Source organism: Oreochromis niloticus, linkage group LG14 (genome assembly GCF_001858045.2).
Source record: "Oreochromis niloticus isolate F11D_XX linkage group LG14, O_niloticus_UMD_NMBU, whole genome shotgun sequence".
Taxonomy (NCBI): domain Eukaryota; kingdom Metazoa; phylum Chordata; class Actinopteri; order Cichliformes; family Cichlidae; genus Oreochromis; species Oreochromis niloticus.
The window spans coordinates 28,037,604-28,060,905 of record NC_031979.2 but is presented as its reverse complement, the minus strand read 5'-3'; the positions used below and the strand labels follow the sequence as shown (position 1 = coordinate 28,060,905).

Here is a 23,302-nt window from a genome sequence, read left to right as displayed (position 1 = left end):
TTATTAAATGAGGAGAAGGAATTTTCTGGGATTGAAGATCCTCTGGGTGAGTGGTTGACTAAAGCATGCATAAAATAAAAGCTATCATTTTGTTATTGATTGTTAATTGATTGATAATTAACCACATTCACAGCTGTACTGACTTGTTGTGGACGCAGTCTACTTCATGGCTGAATCAAAACATAAATTCCCCTGCTGTGGTCAGTGAGGGGAAAACAGTGGGTAAAAAGGGAGTTACAAATGTGTAGTTCATATTAACACACAGGTCTTGTTTCTAGGCAATTCTGCGGATGCAGACTCTGGGCGGAGCCAGGAGTTTAACAGATCTAATATGATAATTAAATTGTTTCATTCCCTAACACAGGATGACAAGACTGGAGCAATGATACTGGAGAGGAGAATTTCTGATGTTTTCTGAGATATGATGTCACTAACCTTTTCTTTTGATTTTCTAGCTCCGATGAATTGACACATGGGAGTGTGTCAAAAAGGGGGAAGTTGAGTTTTAACATCAAACAATGGTTTTATGAACATGTTATGACTTTGTGTGTTTAATACTTTAGGGATGGTAAAACTTAAGCTTATAATGACCCAAAAGTTCCCAGACTTTTTCTAGAGAACCAGTGAGAAGCATATATCATTATTTTCATGTTTAAGCGTTAATGATTGAAATAAACTGAATAGCGTTTAGAAGATAAAATGCCTGTGTTCACGAGAAGCTGAGTACCACACTGGGGAGGAAACCGTGGGACGGCAGGCTGAATGAAACACATGATTTTTGTGAAAAGGGGGGCAAATGTTAGAATTAAAAATGGTTAATTTGTTTTTGATTTCTTTTACTAAACACACACACATTGCAAAGGTGCTCATAATGAGTTGGCACTCAGTCTTTTGAAGGTCATAAGCTTCGTTCGGCGTGATGTCCGGACTGATATATTGTAGGTATTGGCTTTGAGTTCAGAGGATGCAAACACGCTTACACACACATAGATTATGATTAGAATAAGTCCCTGGGTCAGAGAGTCCTGAACATGATATTCTAAACCAGGGAGGTTATAACAGTTACCAGCAAATAAAGTTTGCACACACACACACACAAACAAAAAAACCCGACCCCTCGAAAGACTGATCTTTCTCTTTTCCCCCGATAGTTGCACTCTCGCAGCACACACACACATTGGTGGAGATGGTGTGTTGAGCAGAGCCTGGTCACAGACTTCTGCACTGACAGCCAACTTGAAGTTGAAGTCGCTGAAGGTATTACAGAGGTAAGCTCTTTTAAAAAATTGTTTTTGTTAGATGATTAATGACTTTTGTGGAACATGATTATGTTAATGTACCTAAAGAAACTGACTACACCCTAATGGGAAGTCAGTCTTGTGTTAATGCAAATTACAGCTTTAACTGTGCAAATTACAGCTTTAACCGTGTAACTAATAATCAGTACTAGTTCTGTGACAGGCTGTGTACCCTGTGTACGCTGAAACCCTTGTAAGTCAGTATGTGGAGCACTCCAGAAATAACAAGGTTTTCCTTTTCCCCCCCAATATCTTGTGTTCATTTGTCCATTGATATTACTGAGTTTTTAATCATTTGAATGTTTCATTGTAAGGTGTCCGAGCTCCATTTTGATCCAAATGAGAAACTTGTTATGTTTGGAGTGACCTATGTTATGGCTTTTGATGGTTTTTAAGCATCAAAAGCCATAACATGTCTTTAACTGGCATAGCCATTCCACTATGCCAGTTAAAGACAACATCATTATTTGTGAGGGAGTGTACAGGTAAAATAACCTGATTAGTGCTATTTGCTGTTTGTCTGTGTTTTATCTTCTGTCTGTGGGATCAGGTAAGAATTGATTGTGGGAAGGAGTTTTACTTGGCACCGTTCATCCAGGAAAGGCTGGCAGAATACAGCTACAATTGGCAGAGGCAGCCCTCCATTCAGACACCTTCTACAAGGGTAACAATGTGGTGTTAAAATGTGTGTGTGCTTTTTTTAATAAGCCCTCTTTCAATTGGAGTGTATTTCAAATTAGAACAAGCACAATAACGCTGTTTTAAAATGTGCACAGAACCATGTGATAGGGAGAATGTGGTCAGACAGTTTTGGTAAAGGTGTTGGACAGATAGGAAGTTAACATGGCAGACAGCAAATCCAACAACTGTGTCAAACTTGAAATGCCACTAACCATTTTTATATTTCACCTATGATAGAACTCAACCTTAGATGTAAAAGCATTCTCTTGTTCTATTCCAGAATAAATGTGAACCCGTACGGGGATAGCGGTCGATGCCGGCGACCAGAGCGTGGCTGTAGGGACGGTCAGCGGCGGTCAGTTAATTTTTCTTGCATCTGAACTGCGTAAACACAGAGGTCATCCCACATATGGTCCACCCGTTAAAGGGGGACAGAGGCCCTCAGGACCAAGAAGAACTGGACCTTGTAACGCTGGAGTGTATGTTATAAGTGATCTCTTAAAAAAGAGATCAAAAGGGGGAATTGTGAGATTATTCTGTTATCATATGTTACCTTATATCTGTAATCAAAGTAGTTGAATTATGATACTGCTGTAGATCATATTATACCCCTTAATATAGAGTGTGTGATCAGTATGTAGTTTTAGTTTGCATTATACTTCTGACTTAAAAGAGTGTGAAAATCATTAGATCTATTTGATTGACCTGTATTACTCGACACTGTTGAATGTGTTACATGGTTTCTTGACATTTCATACTGCTGAATCATGAAGAGAATGTTGTGTGCAGGAGACCTTGTGTCTAGAATAGAAGAAACAGACCACATTCCATACCCCCACCTTTACGGAGAGCAGAAAAACAAGGAGCCGAGGTCATAACTTAGGCGCCGTGTGAGAGAAAGAATGTGAATGTTTAGGCTTTTACGACTAGGTGGGGGCTACTAGAGGCTATAAAAGGCTGAGTAACCCGTCACCATTTTGAGACTTGCTGTGACCCTCTGCAGGCAGGTCTCCCCATCATGATGGTTCTTATGCTCTTAAGTGTTGAATTGTATGGAAATAAAATATTGTTGATTGAGCATTTATACACCGAGTATTGTCCTTCCTTCAGCCCAAAGATTAAAAGAATTGGGAGATTTCAACTCCACATAGCTAGGATAGATATCACAAATGTGATGGAGGTATGGGCACACAGAATCCCAGGTGTTATTCATTTCATTTTACTGGCTCTGTTATAAACATGGGTTGGTAACTAAGCAATTTAAATTTAGTTTGCCAGTCTATTGTAGATTTCAGTATGAACATTTACATTTGTAACTAATTGCATATCTGCATGCCCAGTACTTGCAGCAAATTGGGCAGCTTTAATTTATAAAACACCTAACTAATTGGTTTGGCCTGAATTATTTGGAAATGTTGGCTATGCAAATATTTGGATAGTTGTTGGATGTCTGTTGTGTAGACATTTCCTTTTATTTTTGAGCTTTTACAACAAGGGCTAATCAATTGATACACAATTAGTAAAAAAGTAAATATATTTGCAAATTTGTTGCAGTTATGTCCACGTCATTATATCAAGTTAAGTTGTTTCAATTTAGAAAAGTTAAAATATGTTGTACTTGGAATCTTCTGATCTGTTTTTTTTTGTTTTTTTTTTGGTTTTTTGGGGTTTTTTGTTGCAATAAACCGAGAAAACTTGCAATTCTCTAGTTCTTGTCTAAAAGTCAGTCCTTTAACAAGTTCTTTGTAACAAATTCAGATTTTGTGTATACAGCCAAGTTAATCAGCTATGGGGCAAATGTGCAACTTTTTATTTGAATAATTCTATAATTAAGTGTTAAATTGCAGTTAGCAGCTACTGTAAACCAAACCTTGTAATAAAGATCAAAGGGAATAAAACCTTAGGACAACCAAGTATACAAGATGATGTGATTAGAAGGAGAACCACCCATCAAATAGAACGGGCAAATGCGTTCTTAAAAAGTTGCACAGGTCGTGGGTTAGCATTTCAATGTAAGACTATCCAGCTGATTTCACTAAAAGTTCCTCTTCCTTTGTAGAATAACCCAGTCAATGAAATCAACTGCTGTGGAGCTGATATGAAATGCAGCCTCTGCAGCTTTCTAGTAACATTTTTTAAGAGTGTCAGAGCAGCATGGAGCTCCTTAACCTAGTGAACCTTAGAATCAAAATCTTCTGCTCTGCATGTCAGACAGTGATCTGCAGTTAACAGCCATTCTTCCACACATGCTCGTGCAGGAATCTTGTGCAATTGTGTCTGCGTGGGGTGGGGTGAGATTATGAAGCAGACCAGCTCTAACATGCTACAACTTCCTCTTAGTAGTGACAGAGCAACACAAGCAGGGGCTAAACAATCGGTGAGTTAATGCTAAAGTCGCATTTTAAATTTTGATGGAAAAAAAAGAAAATGTTTTAGATAAAAAAAAAATCTATTTTAAGACACTAACCTATATCCTGTATTTTGCACTTGTAAGGAATCATGGATTACGGTGATTATAATAACACATATCCTGATGGTTATTACACATTTCCTGACATTACTGAGTCTGTGACTCCTGAGATTAAGCCGATCCAGATAGCGGCTTTGGTCATGTACAGCCTTGTGGCCCTCCTGGGTGTGCCTGGAAATGCTCTGGTGGTGGCACTTCGGTCCGCTGGCCTGCATGCTCATCAGAGGCCTGTTTTACTACTGTACTGCAGCGTCCTGCAGCTGGTTGTGATCAGCGTGGATCGTTTGTTCCTGGTCATCAGACCCATCTGGTGTCAGAACCACAGGCGATCCAAACAGGGTGCTTATGGATGTGTTGCTGTGTGGGTCCTGGCCCTGATAGGCAGTATCCCACAGTTTGTGTACGCCAAGCAGATTGAGGCAGGTGACGAGAAGAGAGAGTGTAGGATGGAGTACACTGTAGATGGTGCCTGGCCTGTCTCTGTTTTTCGCTTCCTGATTGGATTCATTATTCCTTTCCTGGTTATTCTAGTTTGTTACTTGGTGGTTTTCAGCAAGACACAGAGGAGAATGACACGTAGTCGGACTGGATCCAAGAAAACACTGAGGGTCATCATCTCTGTGGTGCTGAGTTTCTTCTTGTGTTGGCTACCTCTGCACATTGTGGATTTCCTCATGCTGACCACCCCTCGGGTTTCCTCTGCGAGCCCCAAACTTCACCTGGCACACGTTATAGCGCTCTGCCTGGCTTACTTCAACAGCTGCCTCAACCCTCTGCTCTATGTGTGTCTGGGTCAAAGCTTCAAAGACAGCATGAACCGCTCCCTGCGTAACATCCTCCACTTTATCGGTGAGGATCCGACTACCAAGAAGAGTGTCACTAATGTGGACACCAAGAGCACCAGTAATGGCAACGAGATGACAAAAATATGACTGTGCACGGGGATCAACTTCTGAGGAGTAAAAATAAGGATGTTACTTGTATTTCTGTTGCATGAAATGACAAGAGCACAATGGTAAAAGCACAAACTGCATCCATGATGGAAGCAACTGCATAATACAACTAACTCAACATCAGCTCTTTGCAAATATCTGCACACACAGCATGCAACCACAAGGCTAGTTAAAAGCCCAGAGTAGATATTAAAGCTGAGTGTATGCTGACCCCAGCCCAGCGGCCAGAGTCTGATCTTAAACATCTAACAAATGCAGTGATGAGGTTGGAAGTTCCATTTCTACCCACTCTACCTGTTACTACAGTGGCAGTCTTTTAATTTAACAGTGTTAGAGCTAAAGTAGATTAGATTAGTAGAGGCTAAACTAGATTCGTAAACTTTCATCAACTTCAGCTTTTTGTGTATATGTATGTGTATGTATATGTAGATGTGTGTATGTGCGTGTATATGTATGTGTACACATATGTATATATACATATATTATGAAGTGCATGTTTGTTTGAATTAATTGTTCCTTTTGTAACGCACCTGAGCCTGTCTGCGTCTTTTTTTTCTTTCTTATTTATTTATTTATTTATTGCGGGGTTTGTTTCTGTGTTATACTTTGAAAATTTAAAATAAAATTATCAAAAAAAAAAAAAAGCAGTGTTAGAGCTGGTTTTCAATGTTTAGACTTAAACACTAAAATAAATGCGTATCCATATTAGTTAGGGATTTGTGTCAGTGTGTGGGACTATAGCCTAAGGTCATGTTGTTATTGGTAATTATATGATAGTGTATTTCAGGGCATCTTACAGAGTAGCAGATTAAAAGGTAATGTGTAATATATTAGTACTTGGGAGAAATGACCGAAGCACAAGGGACAGTTTATGATCTGGTCCTAAAATAACTTTATGATATTTGTACTGAATATTTTCATTAATTTATCCAATAAAATGATGTTCAAGGAAACTTTGTTGCACTCTGTTGTTGCTTTTTAGTAGAAAATGATGTATCTACATAATTATTAGGTATTATTTAAAGGAAATTTAATTAAACATTGTATGGCACAGAAAGAGCTGAAAAATAGCTGAAATATTTGGTTACCGTTAATGAATAACATACTACTAATACATGTGAAAGTAAATGTAAAAAGTCCTGAGAATGTTAATGTTATGTTAAATTACTTAAACATATTGAATTTCCCAGAACATACACAAACTGAGCGAAGTGACGCAGAAATATCTGTGTGGCGGCCACAGTAAGAGCTGTTCAAATTCAAAGGAGCGTTCTTCATTACCTCCTTTGGCATGTGATACACTGCTTTATGAAAGGAGAGAAGATAAAGCCATCAACACACTATTTGACCGTTCATGAAAAGGAGCAACATAATTAACTGCTGTAATAAAATATTAATTTTGTTAAAGTGTTGCCTAAAAAAACAGTCGCCAGCCACTTTATTAGATACAGCTTCCTATTACAAAGTTGGACCTCTTTTGCCTTCAGATCTGCTTAAACTCTAGATGGCATCGAGTCAACAAGGTGCTGGAAACATTCCTCCCAAGATTTTGGTCACACCGTTGCTGCAGATTTGTTAGATGCACATCCGTAATGTGAATCTTTCAATTTCCCACATCCCGTTGGATTGAGATCTGGTGACTCTGAAGTTCATTTGATTGCAGCAAAGTCAAAACAGAAAATTACCAGGACATTTTCTGTTTTTCTACGTAATTCTTTTTTACAGCGTGGTTTAAATATTAATTCGATTTTATATTTGTTTTTATGAAATGCTCTGTCACACTCTGCTGACATTTGTGAGCTACTAGACCTTAATGAGCGATTTCTTTAACATATCACTGACCCCATCTAGGAAGCATAATCTGTTGTGAATCCATTTAATCCGCTTTTGTGCACATGACAGTAACCATGGTGGCCTGAAGACGTGGCAACAACAAGACAACCCCTGTAAACGAAAAGGTTTTGCAAACAATTTTACCAGAGACCATTGCTCTCCTGATCCCTCCTGGATGATTTTTTTCTAGTTTTGCTTTTTGCTTGTGTATTTGTCACTGTTGGGAGCATGAGACAGCAAATGCTGTCGATTCAGGTTGGACAGATATAGCCCAGCTCCCTCAGGTTGTTGCACCCATACATGCCACCAGAACAAGGTTTGCTGTGTCTCCTAGCACAGACTCAACAGTGTTATAGAGAATCTTTGGAATGCTGTTCTGCTAATTTAGCAGTAAGATAAGATAAGATAACCTTTATTAGTCCCACATGTGGGAAATTTGTTTTGTCACAGCAGGAAGTGGACAGTGCAAAAGTTATGAAGCAAAAATTAGAATAAAATAAAATAAGAATAAATACAGTACACAACTGTACAGAATAGAATAAAATAAAATACTATATACAGTAGAATAAAATAGAATAAAATATACAATAAGATAAAAATAGAATACAAATGCTATATACAACTGAGTAAAAAATACAACGATGCCAGGAAGATTATTGCACTTAGTGTTATTGCACATGTGTGTGTTTGATCAGTTAAAGTCTTTGTTGTGGAGTCTGACAGCAGTGGGGAGGAAAGACCTGCGAAATCTCTCCGTCCCACACCGTGGGTGCCGCAGTCTCCCACTGAAGGAGCTGCTCAGTGCTGTCACAGTCTCATGCATGGGGTGGGAGATGTTGTCCAACAGGGATGACAGCTTGATAAATGGTATGCACGGGCATGACTGACTATGGTGTTTTACAAAAAAGAAAAAGGAAAATACAAATATTAATCTTCAGTTTCAGAGAGCAGATCAATTATATCCTTATTGAAAAGTCAGCTAAAGTAATCTGAATAACTGATATCTGACATGTCCAGTTTATATATGAATAAACTTTTCCTTCTTAAAGTCAGCATAAATCTGTGTCCCAAGCAACAGAAATGCCTTATAAACCAGTATTGGCCACAATGAAGAATCTGGCAGTAAACACAACCCTCTTGTGGGCAAATAACATAAGTTAAATAATGAGAGGCCTCGGGCCGTGACACATTGTTGGTATGTTACACGTTGAGAATGAGAATGCTCTGCTGTTTTAGGATCATATATTAAGGCCTAAAAAATAATAAGATTTTTTAAAAATTCCTTGAAGCCAGAAGAAAAAAAATCAAGGGAAAATTTTGTAACTAAGAATCAACCTTTTATACTACACTGCTTTAAGAACAAATACAATAAATAAAATAAAACTTTAGATCTCCACCTGAACTGTGACGTCTGAGTGCTTTTCCAAGAAATGTTGGAAATTGAATGTTTTCCAAGAAGGAACCGACCAATGAGTAGGATTTCATATGGAACGCCAGGACTGCCATAATGAATTAATTAAATACAACATTAAATAATTAATTAAATGTGTCAATAATTAATTAATTAAATGTGTCATAACTATTTATTTAATTAATTAATTCCAATTTTAATTAACGATTGCCACATTTAATTAATTATTTAATGGTGTATTTAATTAATTCATTATGGCAGTCCTAGCGTTCCATAATGTCATACCCATTTATTACTTATCATCAACATAACCTGCTCAAGCGCAGGCCTCAGGACTCTGGTGTGTTTGCGTCTGTTCATTGTGCTTGGAAATATTTCATCTGTGGAATAAAGAGTTTGGTTTCAGTCGTTTTTTAATCTGTTTGCTTCTCCCCTCTTGAATCTTCTGTGACAGGAAAACCCTTCTTAAAATGATGGACAGTTATTAATAGGAACCATCCAGGTTAACAAATTTGATTTAAAAAGAAAGAAAATAATGACTTAAAAGTCTTTTGTTTGTTTGTTTCTTAAATATTAAACTTAAACTGTTGTTACACTGCATCTCTATTGATGCATCGATTTAATCTCAGCATCCTCTAAGAGCCACGTCTGTGTCTTAATCTGTCTGATTTTTCGGAGAAAAATACACTGGGCCAAGGGAAACCATGACAAAAATAAATAGAGACTAGTGCACTTTGCAAATGAAAGTGAAGCAACAGCTACGAACTGTTCTGTGGATTTTAAAGTGGTATTTACTTATGTAAATATGTGCAGGAAGAGCTGAAACAGACATAAAAAATGTAATCAAATTTAATATTTTTTGTTAAGAGTGTATTATACCATTTCAGCACAGGTATTTTATCACGACGGAAAAACTTTTTTTTCCTACAGTGTGAACCTCACTTTAAAGCAGCACACAGATCGGATGTTCATGGTCGTGTGTATATAGTACATCGACTTTTCACTGATGCATTACAGCTGAAGCTCCGGTCACTCTGCAGCAGACTCTTCATACTTGTTGTGCTTTTCGTGCGTGTAGCAGGTTACCGGTGTTCGTGCTGTGATGGAGCGCTGGCGAGGCAGAGTGGCTCTGGTGACCGGAGCCTCGGCCGGAATCGGAGCGGCTGTGGCAGTAGAGCTGGTCCGGCTCGGTATGAAAGTGGTGGGCTGCGCCAGGGACGTCGGAAAAATACAGGTTTGCTCGGAAGTGGAAACTCAATTTCTATATAGAGTACTTTAATTTAAAAAGACTAGAGCAGAGAAGTAAACTGTGATGTTAAAGCTACTGTTTTGCATAACATTTTCAGCTGTGTCAGACTTACATAACATAGAGAGGCTGGCCAGCAGCCAGCACATCCTGTATTATAGCATTTTAAATCAAACTCTGTGACTCTATTGTTAACAAGTCACCCCCCCCCCCCCCCCAAAAAAAGGAATTACAGGAAACATCACTCTTATTGATTTGCCTTTGTACATTTCGTTTGATTTACTTGTGTAAAATGTGCTGAATGTTCAGTTCACAGTTTGAGGAATACCTCAAGACACAAGATAAAATGTCTTTTGTAGGTATCATCATATAATCATACTCTGCTGTAATATAGTGATTATTAGGCCAATGAAATATGGCCATTGAGAGATATTCACAATGAGGAGGCCCAGGCAAAGCACAAAAGTTGGTAGAACAACTAAACACAGACAAGCTGCTTGCATGTAGATGAAATGTATTGTTAAGGAGGAACGTGTGTTAGGAGGCATTGAGAGAGAACGAAACGCAGGAGTGTTGAGGTGAGAATAAGGATTTTAAGTGATGGGACTGTGACTAGTAGAGGGAGACAACTGGCTGATATGATGGAGAGAAGGAAATAATGAGCATATCAGAAGAACAACTCATGTTGAACTGTTTGGTGACAAAGTTAGAGAGGCAAGGCTGAGAGGGTATGGAAATGTGCAGAGGAAGGATAGTAGATATATAGGACAATGGATACAGAATATAGATCTCCCAGGCAGAAGGTAAAGAAGAAGAACCATAGAGAAGAGTCATGGATGTAGTAAAGGTTAACTGATGTGACAGAAGAATATGCTCGAGTCAGATGATACACTAAAAAGAAAATGCACTGTTAGTTATTGAGTTCTGATATCCAGAATGAAAACTCGAATCTACATATTTGCAGTAACTTTAAATTAAATATGTCACAGCTGCGGCGGCAGACATGTGGAATTTAAAGAGAAGGACTCAAGTGCAGACACCAGTTTACTGCGAGTGAGTTTATTGTTAACAAAGGGAAACCGAAACTGGGAACACTAACTGGACAAACCTGAAAATCATGACACGTAGCAATAACCCAGAATGATATGCAGGCTAATGCATAGGCATAATAAACTGAGGAGATGTTCCAACGACGAGCAAAGGCGAACACAGACTAAACACAAAAGGGGAACAAGGCAAAGAGCAAACACTAGGGAGACACAGCTGACACTAATTACAATGACGAGACGGAGGACAGCAAAACAGAACCTGACACACACGGACTGAAGACTACCAAAGTAAAACAGGAAGTACACCGACTGAACTCAAAAACACGGGCTTTACACAGAAACAAGGAAACATGAGGCACAGAAGAAGAACAGAAATAATGAACTATAAACATAATATAACAGAGGACAATAATTAGAAGAATAAAACTCAAACCAAAACACAAGACCCAGGACTGTGACAAAGTAACATTTGAATGACAAATTCATACACATTAAAAACACAAAGTGGATTCTGAAGTCTGTCATCTCTTTACATTCTGGTTTCAGAAACTGGCAGCAGAGTGTCAGAGCGCCGGTCATCCTGGTGTTTTGGTGCCTTTCAAGTGTGACTTAACCAAAGAGGAGGAGATTTTGTCCATGTTCGCAGCGATCAAAGAGCAGCACAAAGGTGTGGACGTGTGCATCAACAATGCTGGCTTGGCTCACCCAGACCTGCTGCTAAGTGGCAAAACCAGCAGCTGGAAGAACATGATGGATGTAAGAGCTCAGATCTTGGTTTGGTCTACGAATGTTTTAGTGTGTGATTTCTGTAAATGCAAGATTCACATGAATGTTTTCCCAACAGAACACTGAAATGTAACAACACGATGCGTGTGGTCACCAATCAGTGGTCTTTAATACATTTTTGTACCCACTGTGTGTGAGATGCAATAAGTAGATGTGCTATTTGGAGGTGCTGATTCCAGATACATTTTCTTTACTGTTTATTTCTCTGCTTCGTTCCGTACAGGTGAACGTTCTTGCACTGAGCATCTGCACGCGTGAAGCTTATCAGTCAATGAAAGAGAGAAACGTGGATGATGGCCACATCATAAACATCAACAGGTGCAGTTTTATTTACAAATGCTTTGCGACGGGTATGCTTGTGAAATTGGTTTAATTATTAAACAAAGATTATATCTTATAATCTTTATTAAACAGTCAGTCTCTGATTATGACAACACAATAGAACTCACAGTGGACCTTTTGTTAAAGCTGGAGGGCAGGACTTTCCCTTACATTTAAGCCAAACATGTCAGTTCTCCCTATCAGTGCCATGGCACATAGCAACCTCCAGTATTAGCGTCATTATGTTTATTTTACCATGAAATTCCATTTTATCAGAGTGACCTGGCTACCAAAGTGGTGCTATAAATTCTAATAAGTTAACAATGACTGGTTCACCTAAGAAAGTCTAGGAAGCATCCAATAAAAGTTGTCAACACTACACAGAAGACTGTTTTCACAGCAAACAATAGAAAAAGCAAAGAAGAAGGTAATAACAATGGCAATGGCTCGATCCCATTAACAAGGAGCAAATGATTATCTGTTGCATTCAAGCCAAAAAAAAAGGAAAGCAAACAATGCTGATTAAACCTGTCAGCACCAGGTATTTCTCTCTGGAAATTTTAAAAAAAGCCAATGAGAAACTCCAGATCATGTCTCTAAAAGAATAACTTACAGATGCATGGTGCATGTTGGTAAATGCTGACCAGGTTAGAACGTCTTCTGAACTGTCTTCTGTTGCAGCGTGTGTGGGCATCGTGTAGTTCCCAATCCTGATCTACATTTCTACACCGCCACAAAGTATGCTGTAACCGCCCTGACGGAGGGCCTGAGGCAGGAGCTGCGTGCAGAAAACAGCCACATCCGAGCCACAGTAAGGCTTTAAAAAACACTGCACCCAGCTCCAAGACTGCCTTTGACACCAATATCAGCTTCTAAGAGACACATGCACAAAGTGTCTGAAACAGCAATATTACCTGTTATAATATACACAGGGAGCTTCTTGAAATTCCTTCATTATCCACTCTTTTTTTTTTGCAGAGCATTTCTCCTGGTTTAGTGGAGACTGAATTTGCATCACGGTTCTACAAAGAAAATCCAGATAAAGCAGCTGGTGCATACTCTGCATATAAGGTAACATTACTGTTCGTGTACTGCTGATATGGTCACTCAGATAAAACTATTAATTGCTTTTCACTTCTCTGACAGCCTCTGGAAGCAATAGATGTTGCCAATGCTGTTACCTACGTGCTCAGAGCTCCTCCTCATGTTCAGGTGATTTCCTCTTATTTTCATGCTTTTTTATTGTGACTTATCATTTTTTCTCATTTACTGTTTACATGTCAACACTTTGTGTATAATAACATATAAGAACATCTTTCTTTCAGATTGGAGATGTTCTGATGCAAGGCACAGAGCAAGCTTAGGGTTGACCAACATGATCCCCCTGAATTAACCTACTTTACTTTACTTTACTTTACTACATTTATGTAAATCATGATTTGTGATCTGGTCATGAAACTTTTTTGTTTATGATGTTTGTCCTGAAAATTTTCACTGATGTGTAAAATAAAATGATTGGGGTGGGGTTGAGTGTTTATATTCTACTGAAGGAAACCTGATTTAAAGAAGCGTGTATGGTAAAAAAATAAAATAAAATACAATTGTCAGTGTAAAATTATTTTAAAAATATATTTCACTCTGCCAACAATAGTAAAAAATATAAAGTTAATATATAATACCTGACTAATATATGGGAAAGTAAAGTCCTGAGAGACTCAGTGAAGCTTTTCACAAAATAATTAAATAAAATCATAATAATAAAAGTAACATATTTTGAATGTTGTTGTTAGAGATTTAGTAACTTGCTAAATGACCCATGCACTGATGATTTGTGTCATAATACATTTATAATGCAATAAAGCCCCTCCCGGGCAACTTGAGTTAATGACATTTTTGAAGTGTCTGACAATGACCATGGTGACAGTTACACATACAATATGAATCACTGTACTGAGTGTTCAACAATATATATGAAATATAATTGGTTAAAAACACATTTGGCAAAGTTCAAATATTAGAAAATAAGTAAACGCTTACCTGATGAATTCACAGAGATCTCTGGGGTGCAGTAATGTTGAATAATACAGGATTGTCTCCAGGTCAACCAGAAATCACTGACTTTTCAATAGTGGACAGATGGGATGCACCACTTTAATTTCCCAGTCAACTATAAAGCCACGACTTCTGGACTATAAATCAATGGCATTTCAATATAATTTTCCAGTCAACCATAGATCAGTTACTTTTCAACATGGACAGATGGGATGTACCAATTTAAGAGGGGTGTGATGGAACTGTTCAACTGATAATAGCTTTAATTTCCGGTCAACTATAAATCCATGACTTTTCAACATCATTGTTGTCACTTGGTTATAAATAAATTAACTATAACAAGAAAACTCTGAATTAATGTTAAGTCAATGTTATTACTTTTACACTGTCAGGTTTCATCAGTATTTTAAAATTCATTTAGCATTTAGATTTCAATCTTGACCATAATGATGATTCAGATAAAAAATTCTTCCCCATGAACATCACTTCAGCTCTTTAGTGGTCCATTTGACTGTTTTTTGAACCTCCGTTAGAGACACCTTGTTGACCTCTCATTCATCCAAGCTCTGTCTCTCATGATGTCCTTCTGCGCATCAGTTAACCAATTAGCGTCCTTCCCTGATTTGGCTTCCACAGGGGTCTTTGTCTACATGCACCCTTGATTTGAAGTTATAAGGCAGATCGTTAATGTGCTGTGATTTGCATGTTTTTAATTTATTTTTTATTGTGTTTTAAATTATTGTGTTGCATGGGTTTGGTTTCAGTTTTGTTAAAGTTTTGTTTTGTGGTGCAAATTCTTCATGTTTTTGGGAGAATATTCTGACTGATCATGTTTACCTAACCAGATTGTCTAATTGACTTGAGTCCTGTGGTATGGGTTGCCCTGGGTCAATTATCAGTTATGGTGTGGAGTTTGTTAATTAAGGAGGCCTGTACAGAGCCAGGGGATCCGAGATATTTGGAGAGATGAGCTGAGTACTGAAAGGAAAGGGCCCAAGTTATGAGAGGCCACGAGTTGGGGCTCTGCAGAGCTTGGGGCTGGACAGAAGAGCCCAAGAGTGGACACGGTGGAAATCGAGGTGGGTCTGATTGGATATGGAGTTTGGAAATAGAAGCTAAAGTTGGAGTTGTCCGCCATTGCCTGCTGAATGCCGGCGAGGGGGAGGGGTCCAACCTGATCAGACACGGCTCACTGCAACGATTACTAGGCAAGAAGCTAGAGCCTCACCAAGCTGATGAGGAAACCCTGGAAGTGGTAAGGTGAGGGAGCTGGTACAATGGTGGAAGTAGTGCTGCTCAGCTGAGGACTCGTGGTTTGGAATCAAGGGAAGCTGAGCTCCTGAGCAGTCGTGGAATTTAAGACTCCAACGAATCTTTGACTGAGTGGTAACGAACCATGTGCTGGATGTCGCTGTTGTTTTTGTCCTTTTTTGATTGTACTATTTTTCTCTGCTCATTGTTTTGAAATTCCTTATTGATACCATTTTTAGGTTAACATCTCAATGCTCAATGATTACAGTAATACTACTAGTGTAAATGGTGTTAAGAGCAACAGGCTTGCAGTGTTCCAGTGTTCATCCTCAGTTCAGCAGATGCATCTGTCATTAGGGTGGCTATACATCATCTAGTTCAGTTTTGCTGCTGTCTTCTACCAGGGTTGGCTCATTACATCCATACTGCTCACTATTGTTCCCAATGTGGTGTAGCATCTGTATCTCCAGTTTTCATAACAGCTGTCTTCTACTGATGTTATAGCACCGAGCACCCAATGACATAACCTCTGTCATTGGGTCGGCTGGCATAATGGTGTAATGTGAGCATTTGTTCTATAAAGAGAAAGATGGAGACAGATAACTTTCTTAGCTGCACACTTTGTTTAACACAACATTCACCGAGTGACTTCTCTAACTAGTCAGAAGTTAGAAAGTCCTCGACTTGGATAAATATAGGAAAACCAACTAGCTAGATTCAAGAAATCTTAACTGTTTTGAAAGTGAATATGAATAAACATTATAAACATATAATCTTGTAAATACCAAAACATGTAAATATTAAATATAAATGGAAATGTGTACATAATTACATCTGTAAACATCATAAACACATCTCTGTAAATCAAATGAAATATTAATTTACTTCTACACTGTACAAAATCATTCAATTTAATATTTAAGTCCTTGCCCATCTATTCCTTGTATATGAATCATACATTTAAAAAATAAACAGGTCTAACTCATTCTGTGTGTGCAGGGAGTTCAGACATATATATGTGTCTCCATAAAATGCGATAGAATTAGGTTTTATTTTCATGAATGCAAGTAAGCATATCATAGTATAGTTTTTACTTGAATTAACAAAAGAACCGATTCAACTGTTTTCCTACAGTTTGCTGATGACGTGAACGCAGCACACAGGCATATGATGTGTTTAAAAGCATCGCGTGTTCACGAGTACAAGACAGTTGGAGCTCCGGAGTCCGTTTTCTTCAGACTTAGCGTCCCTGTCTTCATACTTGAGGTGCTTTCGTCCATGTAGCAGGTTACCGGGCTGTGATGGAGCGCTGGCGGGGCAGAGTGGCTCTGGTGACCGGAGCCTCGGTCGGGATTGGGGCGACTATAGCCGTGGAGCTGGTCCGACTCGGTATGAAAGTGGTGGGCTGCGCCAGGGACATCGGAAAAATCCAGGTTTGTTCTGAAGTGGAAACTCAGATCCTGCAGAGAGTAGTTTAATGTAAACTAGCTCTAGCACGCAGTAAATTTTGATGTTAAAGTTGCCGTAATGCAAATAAATAAATAAATAAATAAATAAAGCTTTCAGACTTACAAAGGAGAGGCTGGGCGAGCAGGAAGCATTAAACTGTTATAAACTGATGAAAGCATGTAGTTACAGCACACTAATATATTACATTATTATTTAACTGCACAAGTGACACACAACAGTGACTGCACGGAACGTTAAGTTTAATATGGCACAGAAAGTAGGAAGTTGGACACGTGACTCTCATCTGAATTGTAGTTTTCATAAATCAAAACGTTAAACACAACAATGACATTCGCCTTTTTGCCCTCTTTTTCTTGAATTGCCTAGCTCTATGTTTAACTATTCTTTAAGCTGACAGACCATCCTAACACACAAGTCAGCATTTTCGATTTGGTACTCACTGTTTCTTTTTGTTTTGTTTTTTTTGTTTTTTAGCTTTGTTAGAAAATGCTGTTTTCAAAGATTAGCCACAACCATCCATTTAGCGTATAATAAATGAAGAACTTGACTTTCTTTTTTTTTTTTTTATTTCCTTGATAAAATGCATCAACTGTTTGAATCATACCTCAAGACAAAACCAGAGAAAATGCTTTTGCAGGCATCATCACATCATCATGTGCCTGCTGTTACAAAATGATTATTAGGTCAGTGAAATAAGCAAAACTCAAAAACGGGCAGAACATCCAAACACAGGCAAACTACTGTTTGTGGATGATACGCATGGGTCACTGAGCTTTGATATGCAAACTGAAAACTCAAATCAATGTATTTACAGTAACTTAATGTAAATGTTTGAAAAGTAGATTCGTACACATTAAAAACACAAAGTGGATTCTGAAGTCTGTCATCTTTTTCTATTCTGGTTTCAGAAACTGGCAGCAGAGTGTCAGAGCGCCGGCCACCCTGGTGTTTTGGTTCCTTTCAAGTGTGACTTGAGCAAAGAAGAGGAGATTCTGTCCATGTTCGCAGCGATCAAAGAGCAGCACAAAGGCGTGGACGTGTGCATCAACAACGCTGGCTTGGCTCACGCAGACCTGCTGCTAAGTGGCAAAACCAGCGGCTGGAAGAACATGATGGATGTAAGAGCTCAGAGTTATTTTAGAAATGAAATAATTGTTTTGATTTGCAAGAACGTTTCGCATTGCAGATCACTGCATTGTAAAAAGTATTTCACATTTGTTGATTCCAGATATTTTCTTTATGTTTTCTTTTTTTCTTGGTTACTTACAGGTGAACGTTCTTGCTCTGAGTATCTGCACACGTGAAGCTTATCAGTCAATGAAAGAGAGAAATGTTGACGATGGCCACATCATAAACATAAACAGGTGTGCAATTTTTCACAAACCTGTAATATGGTTATTACCATTTTCTTTATTGTACCACAAAGTCTCATTTTACAGAAGGAGAGTGCCTAGTGACTGGGCCCTAGCTTAAGGGGCCTACTGGCAACCATCAGTCTAGTAACTGAATATTTCAGTTCATTTTAATTATATTTATATAGCACCAAATCTCGACAACAGTCAATTCAAGGCGCTTAATATTGTAAGGTGAAGATTCTACAATAATACACAGAAACCCTGGCAATCAGACGACCCTCTGTGAGCAAATACTTTGGCGACTGAAGGAAAGAAAAACTTCCTTTTAACAGGAAGAAACTTCTGATAGGACGAGTCAGCCATGAATGGTTGTGGGTCCATTTAACTATTAACAAAGTCAAAGAGAAACTGCAAAACATCAAGATAAAATAACTGTTGTAACCTTATATACAGTTTTGTGGGCAGCAGAGTTTCTTACATCATTGAGACATGACTTTCAAAAAAATAACATAAATAAATGTTGCTTAATGCTCACCTGGTTAATGCCTCATAAATCTGTTGCAGCATGTGCGGACATCGTGTATTTCCCAAAGCTGTTCTGCATTTCTACACCGCCACAAAGTATGCTGTAACCGCCCTGACGGAGGGACTGAGGCAGGAGCTGCGTGCAGAAAACAGCCATATCCGAGCCACAGTAAGGCTGTAACCACTCTAAAAGTGTCTGAAGCACCAATATTACAGTTTTCAGATATACACATGTAGTTTCTGAAGACATCTCACTATCAGCTCTTTTTTGCAGTGTATTTCTCCCGGTTTAGTGGAGACAGAATTTGCTCTCCGGCTCTACAGCAACAGTCCTGATAAAGCATCTGCTGCATATTCTGCATATAAGGTAACATTATTATTCCTACTATTCATGCACTGCTAATATGATAACTCAGATAAAATGTATTTCATTTGGATGCCAGTCTGGCTCACTGGGTCAAGCAGGCGACCCATATGCCAAAAGGCTACTATAGGGGCTCAGGTTTGAGTCTGGCCTGGGCCACTTTCTGCATGTGATTCCTTCCCTGCTTTTCTGTCTAATCTACTCATCTATCAAACTAAAGAAGAAAAGCCGCAAAATAAAGATATTTTTATAGTAATTAATCATGTTCAACTTCTCTGACAGCCTCTGGAAGCAATAGATGTTGCCAATGCTGTTACATATGTGCTCAGTGCTCCTCCTCATGTTCAGGTGATTTCCTCTTATTTTAATTATTGGTTTTCCTGATTTGCTGTTTAAACATCAGCACTTTGCTTGTAATAATATATAAAAAAACATCTTTCTTTCAGATTGGAGATGTTCAGATGCAAGGCACGGAGCAAGCTTAAGGTTAACCTACATGATCCCCCTGAATTAACCTACTTCTTTACTACACTTATGAAAATGATAGTTGTGATCTGGTCATGAGACAGTTTTGTTTATGATGTTTGTCCTGAAAGTTTTCACTGATTTATGAAATAAAATGTTTTTGTGGGGGAAATTTGTGAGTGTTCTTATTTCACTGAAGGAAATCTGAGTTAAAGAGCAGTGTATGGTGGAAAACATACAGTTGTAGGTGTAAAAATATCTCAAACATATATTTCATTCCTCCAACAATAGTAATAAAATGTAAAGTTAATATATAATACCTCACTAATTAATGGGAAAGTAAAGTCTGAGAATATTAGTTAACAAAGTTAACCCACCGTGTGCAAAAACAAAAACTGTGGTGACTGTTTGTGACAGGGGAACAGTGAAAAGTAGCTTCAGATTTCGGTTAACTAAAATATTTTTTTCACACCTTGTTTTATGTCATAGCATATTCCAACTTAACTAAACTATAACAACACCAGACCCCATCAGATGGATTATGACTAGGGGATACTAATGTACAGAGAATATTAGTGTCAGGTTTGGGTAATAATGGTATTGGGATACTCTGATTCTGATATTCTCTGTCTATTGCAAGACAGTCATTGAAATTTTATTTTGTATCTGAATATCTGAAGAAAAAAATGCCCTACAAAGGCAAAGAGCAACTGTTTAAGAATTCCATTGTGGTTCCAGTGTGTGCCACCTTTATTCAGTTTTAATGGCATGTTAACTCACTTAACTGGCTCTCTGATTAGCTTTCCTCTTCTGTCCAGCATGTCCCCTCTGCAGGTTTCTTCTTCCATTTCTTCACACATTTGATAAGTTGCAGTAACGTGGAAAGTCAGTCTGGTGGGGAGATCTGTACTGAGCACTTGTGTGTGCTACTAAGACAGTGAATATATAATGTCATTAAATTTTAATTTAATATTTTAATACGCACTGGCTCAAGGAAAATATTTGGTTCCATCTTCAGGAATGAACTTTGTGATGATGATCAGTATGATGATGTGCAGAGTGTAGACACTGTATGTGTACACGTTTTTAAAGTATTATTGTTTATATACTACTGTTCTCTGTGCAGCGCATTTATGTTATTATAGTAAAGAAAAGTCCTTTACATGGCTTATAGTGAAGAATTCAGGATTTTGCTTAAACTTCCAAGATGCAGCAAAGTCTTTTTTGACTAGTAGTGTTCCTACTTGTCACGTGATCATGATGGCCCTAACTGAGCCTATTCTGACACAAAATGGTCTTCTTTTCTTTGGAAACATTGGAACAATTGTCGACACATATTTTTACCCTACTAATGATTCTATTTTTGTGTTGTTTTTACTTTTCTATTTTCCTTTGTACTAAAATTGACTTTTATGTCTGAAGTAAGGTTCAGACATAGAGGCAGGATGGACTTTCAACCTTAACCACTAGAGTTCACTTGCATGACCAAGGACCATAGAAAAAAACAAAACCTGCCGATTTGCTGATTTTACTCTAAAATAAAGTTCTGAAAAGGTTTCCCACTTAAACCATGCTGTTGTTTGCTGTCGCACAGACTTCTACTCATGTCCTCTCTGTCATATCTCCGATTTTACAGAGGAAATACTCAGTGGGAGTTTCATTTGTGACAGGTCTGTCCGGTTTTATTAATAACTGATATTTTTTAACTTCATATTTCAATTTAAAATGAAAATATGTGATACTATTTGATAAATGTGAGAAGGGCCATTACTCGGTTGAAGTATTTAATCAAAGTGAAAGCACTGATACCGCTAGAGAGAGTGTAGTGGTAGTGGGGGGTTTTTTAGAAAGAAAAAGCCTATGATATGATGTGGAGAGGAGACCGACTAATTAAAATCGTGAAATTTGGTATTGGTATGTGGTATTTGGTATCAGATGGATAACAGATTTTTTAAGGGGAAGACAAATACAAGTGAGAATTGGGAAGATTCACTCAGAGAGGTTTCCAGTAGAAAACAGAACACCACAAGGGAGCATAGCGAGCCCTTTGTTTTTTTCTTTAATGATAAATGATGTGTTGACATAGAGGGTGGGATAAGGTTTTCTCTTTCTGCAGATGATGGAGCAATGTGGAAGAGAGGGGGAAATGTAGAGTCTATTGTAAAGAAACTGCAGGAAGCGATTAGAAAAGTTGAAAAGTGGTCGCATAAGTGGGGTTTTAAATTTTCAGTTGATAAGACTAAGACAATGGTTTTTTTTACAAGGAAAAGAGTTGGTAAGGAAGTCAGTCTTAAGTCAAGGTCAAGAGTTAGAAAGAGTAAGTAAATTTAAGTTTCTTGGATTGTGGTTGGATATAAGGGTAACATGGGCTGTACACATTCAGAAAATAGTGGATAAATGCAAAAAGGTATTAAATATAATGAGATGTTTAGTTGGGATGGACTGGGGAGTGGATAGGAAGTCTTTGAGGGCCATGTACACTGGGTTGATTAGATCGGTGTTAGATTATGGATGTGTAGCTTATAATTCAGCAGCAGCCACAACTCTTTTAAAGTTAGACCTTATTCAGTATCAGGCACTAAGACTCTGCACAGGTTCACTTAAAACAACCCCAACAGCAGCTTTACAGATGGGTGAGATGCCACTAGGAATCAGAAGAGAGCAGCTAACACTCAATTACTGGGCAAACCTGCAGGGCCATGGACAGAAGGCCCTGCAGCAAGGTTTGAATACACAAGAGGTACTCAAACCTTGCTGGGAGAAAGAAAGGCGGGAAACAAAGAGCTTTGGATAGACTATGACTAGGAGAGCAATAGAACTTAAACAGGACCAGTTCAACATCAGTCAAAGAGTGCCATTACCAGCAATACCTCCATGGATACTTCCTGATGCCACAGTAGATTTCACATTATTGAAAAAGAAGAACAGGGATAGGATAGGGCATTTAATTTAAACTCACATACAGTACAGGCTTACATTGACCAGTATTATAGTTACAAATATATACAGTCAAACCGGTGTAGCATTTGTTGTCCCATAGTTTAAAGTCAAAATAGGGAAAAGGATCAATTATGGACTGTCGGTGTACACTAGAGAAATGCTAGCAATACTGTTAGCTGTTCAATGGGTAGAAGACATGAGAGCATTAAAATTGATTGATTGATTGATTGATTGATTGATTGATTGATTGATTGAAAAGCAGTCATTTGTTCAGACTCAAGCTTGTCATTGGCCAGTTTACAGTGTAGCCACACAGAAAGTAGAGCAGATGTCCTAACAGAGGTTCAGCAAACACGTTACATAATGCACATGATGGGACTTACAGTTGCCTTTTTATGGATTCCAGCTCACTACAGAGTAAAAGCAAATGAAATGGCATGTAGAGCTGCAAAGGAAGCCACAAAACATATGGGGTAGTTGCCCTGTCTATTAACTTCTGTCAGACAGAGATAAAGAGTATTGTAAGGCAAGAAATCAAGAAAAGATGGCAAAAACAGTGGGAAAAGGAAAGGAGGGGACGGTGGTTGTATAAAATTCAAAGGACAGTAGGAGAAAAGAGAAGCACAGGAATGAGTAGGTGAGGAGGTAGTCATATCAAGAATAAGATTTGGACATACTGGTTTCCCAAAACCTTGATTCTGTTCATCTGGATGTAGCATTTTCACTCCAGTCTAGATTAACAGAATCAACCTTTTGTAATTCACTTACCTGGATGATTGAACATGCATCAAGATGAGACATGCTGGTTTGAACCAATGACAGTATACAGTCA

At 38.3% G+C, this 23,302-nt stretch overlaps 2 protein-coding genes, 1 long non-coding RNA gene and 1 pseudogene across 3 annotated transcripts; 3 read left to right on the top strand and 1 right to left on the bottom strand.

Moving 5' to 3' along the window:
* Positions 1-4,333: 4,333 nt before the first annotated feature.
* On the top strand, positions 4,334-5,734 carry LOC100694748 (C5a anaphylatoxin chemotactic receptor 1-like; annotated as a pseudogene).
* A 3,854-nt stretch (positions 5,735-9,588) lies between these two features.
* On the top strand, positions 9,589-13,933 carry LOC100694479 (dehydrogenase/reductase SDR family member 11). The gene is made up of 7 exons (XM_003440278.5): positions 9,589-9,880; positions 11,488-11,697; positions 11,951-12,045; positions 12,730-12,859; positions 13,027-13,119; positions 13,195-13,260; positions 13,374-13,933. Exons 1-7 carry the CDS (start codon positions 9,749-9,751, stop codon positions 13,410-13,412), a joined length of 765 nt encoding a protein of 254 aa, XP_003440326.1. The 5' UTR covers positions 9,589-9,748; the 3' UTR covers positions 13,413-13,933.
* Positions 13,934-16,383: 2,450 nt separating this feature from the next.
* On the bottom strand, positions 16,384-17,255 carry LOC112842145 (uncharacterized). The gene is made up of 2 exons (XR_003213822.1): positions 16,924-17,255; positions 16,384-16,811 (listed from the first exon to the last, which is right to left on the bottom strand). It is a non-coding gene; the product is annotated as an uncharacterized LOC112842145 (long non-coding RNA).
* On the top strand, positions 16,494-19,702 carry LOC100694215 (dehydrogenase/reductase SDR family member 11). Its single transcript, XM_003440277.5, has 7 exons — positions 16,494-16,784; positions 17,730-17,939; positions 18,091-18,185; positions 18,741-18,870; positions 18,976-19,068; positions 19,348-19,413; positions 19,512-19,702. Exons 1-7 carry the CDS (start codon positions 16,653-16,655, stop codon positions 19,548-19,550), a joined length of 765 nt encoding a protein of 254 aa, XP_003440325.1. The 5' UTR covers positions 16,494-16,652; the 3' UTR covers positions 19,551-19,702.
* Positions 19,703-23,302: the final 3,600 nt, after the last annotated feature.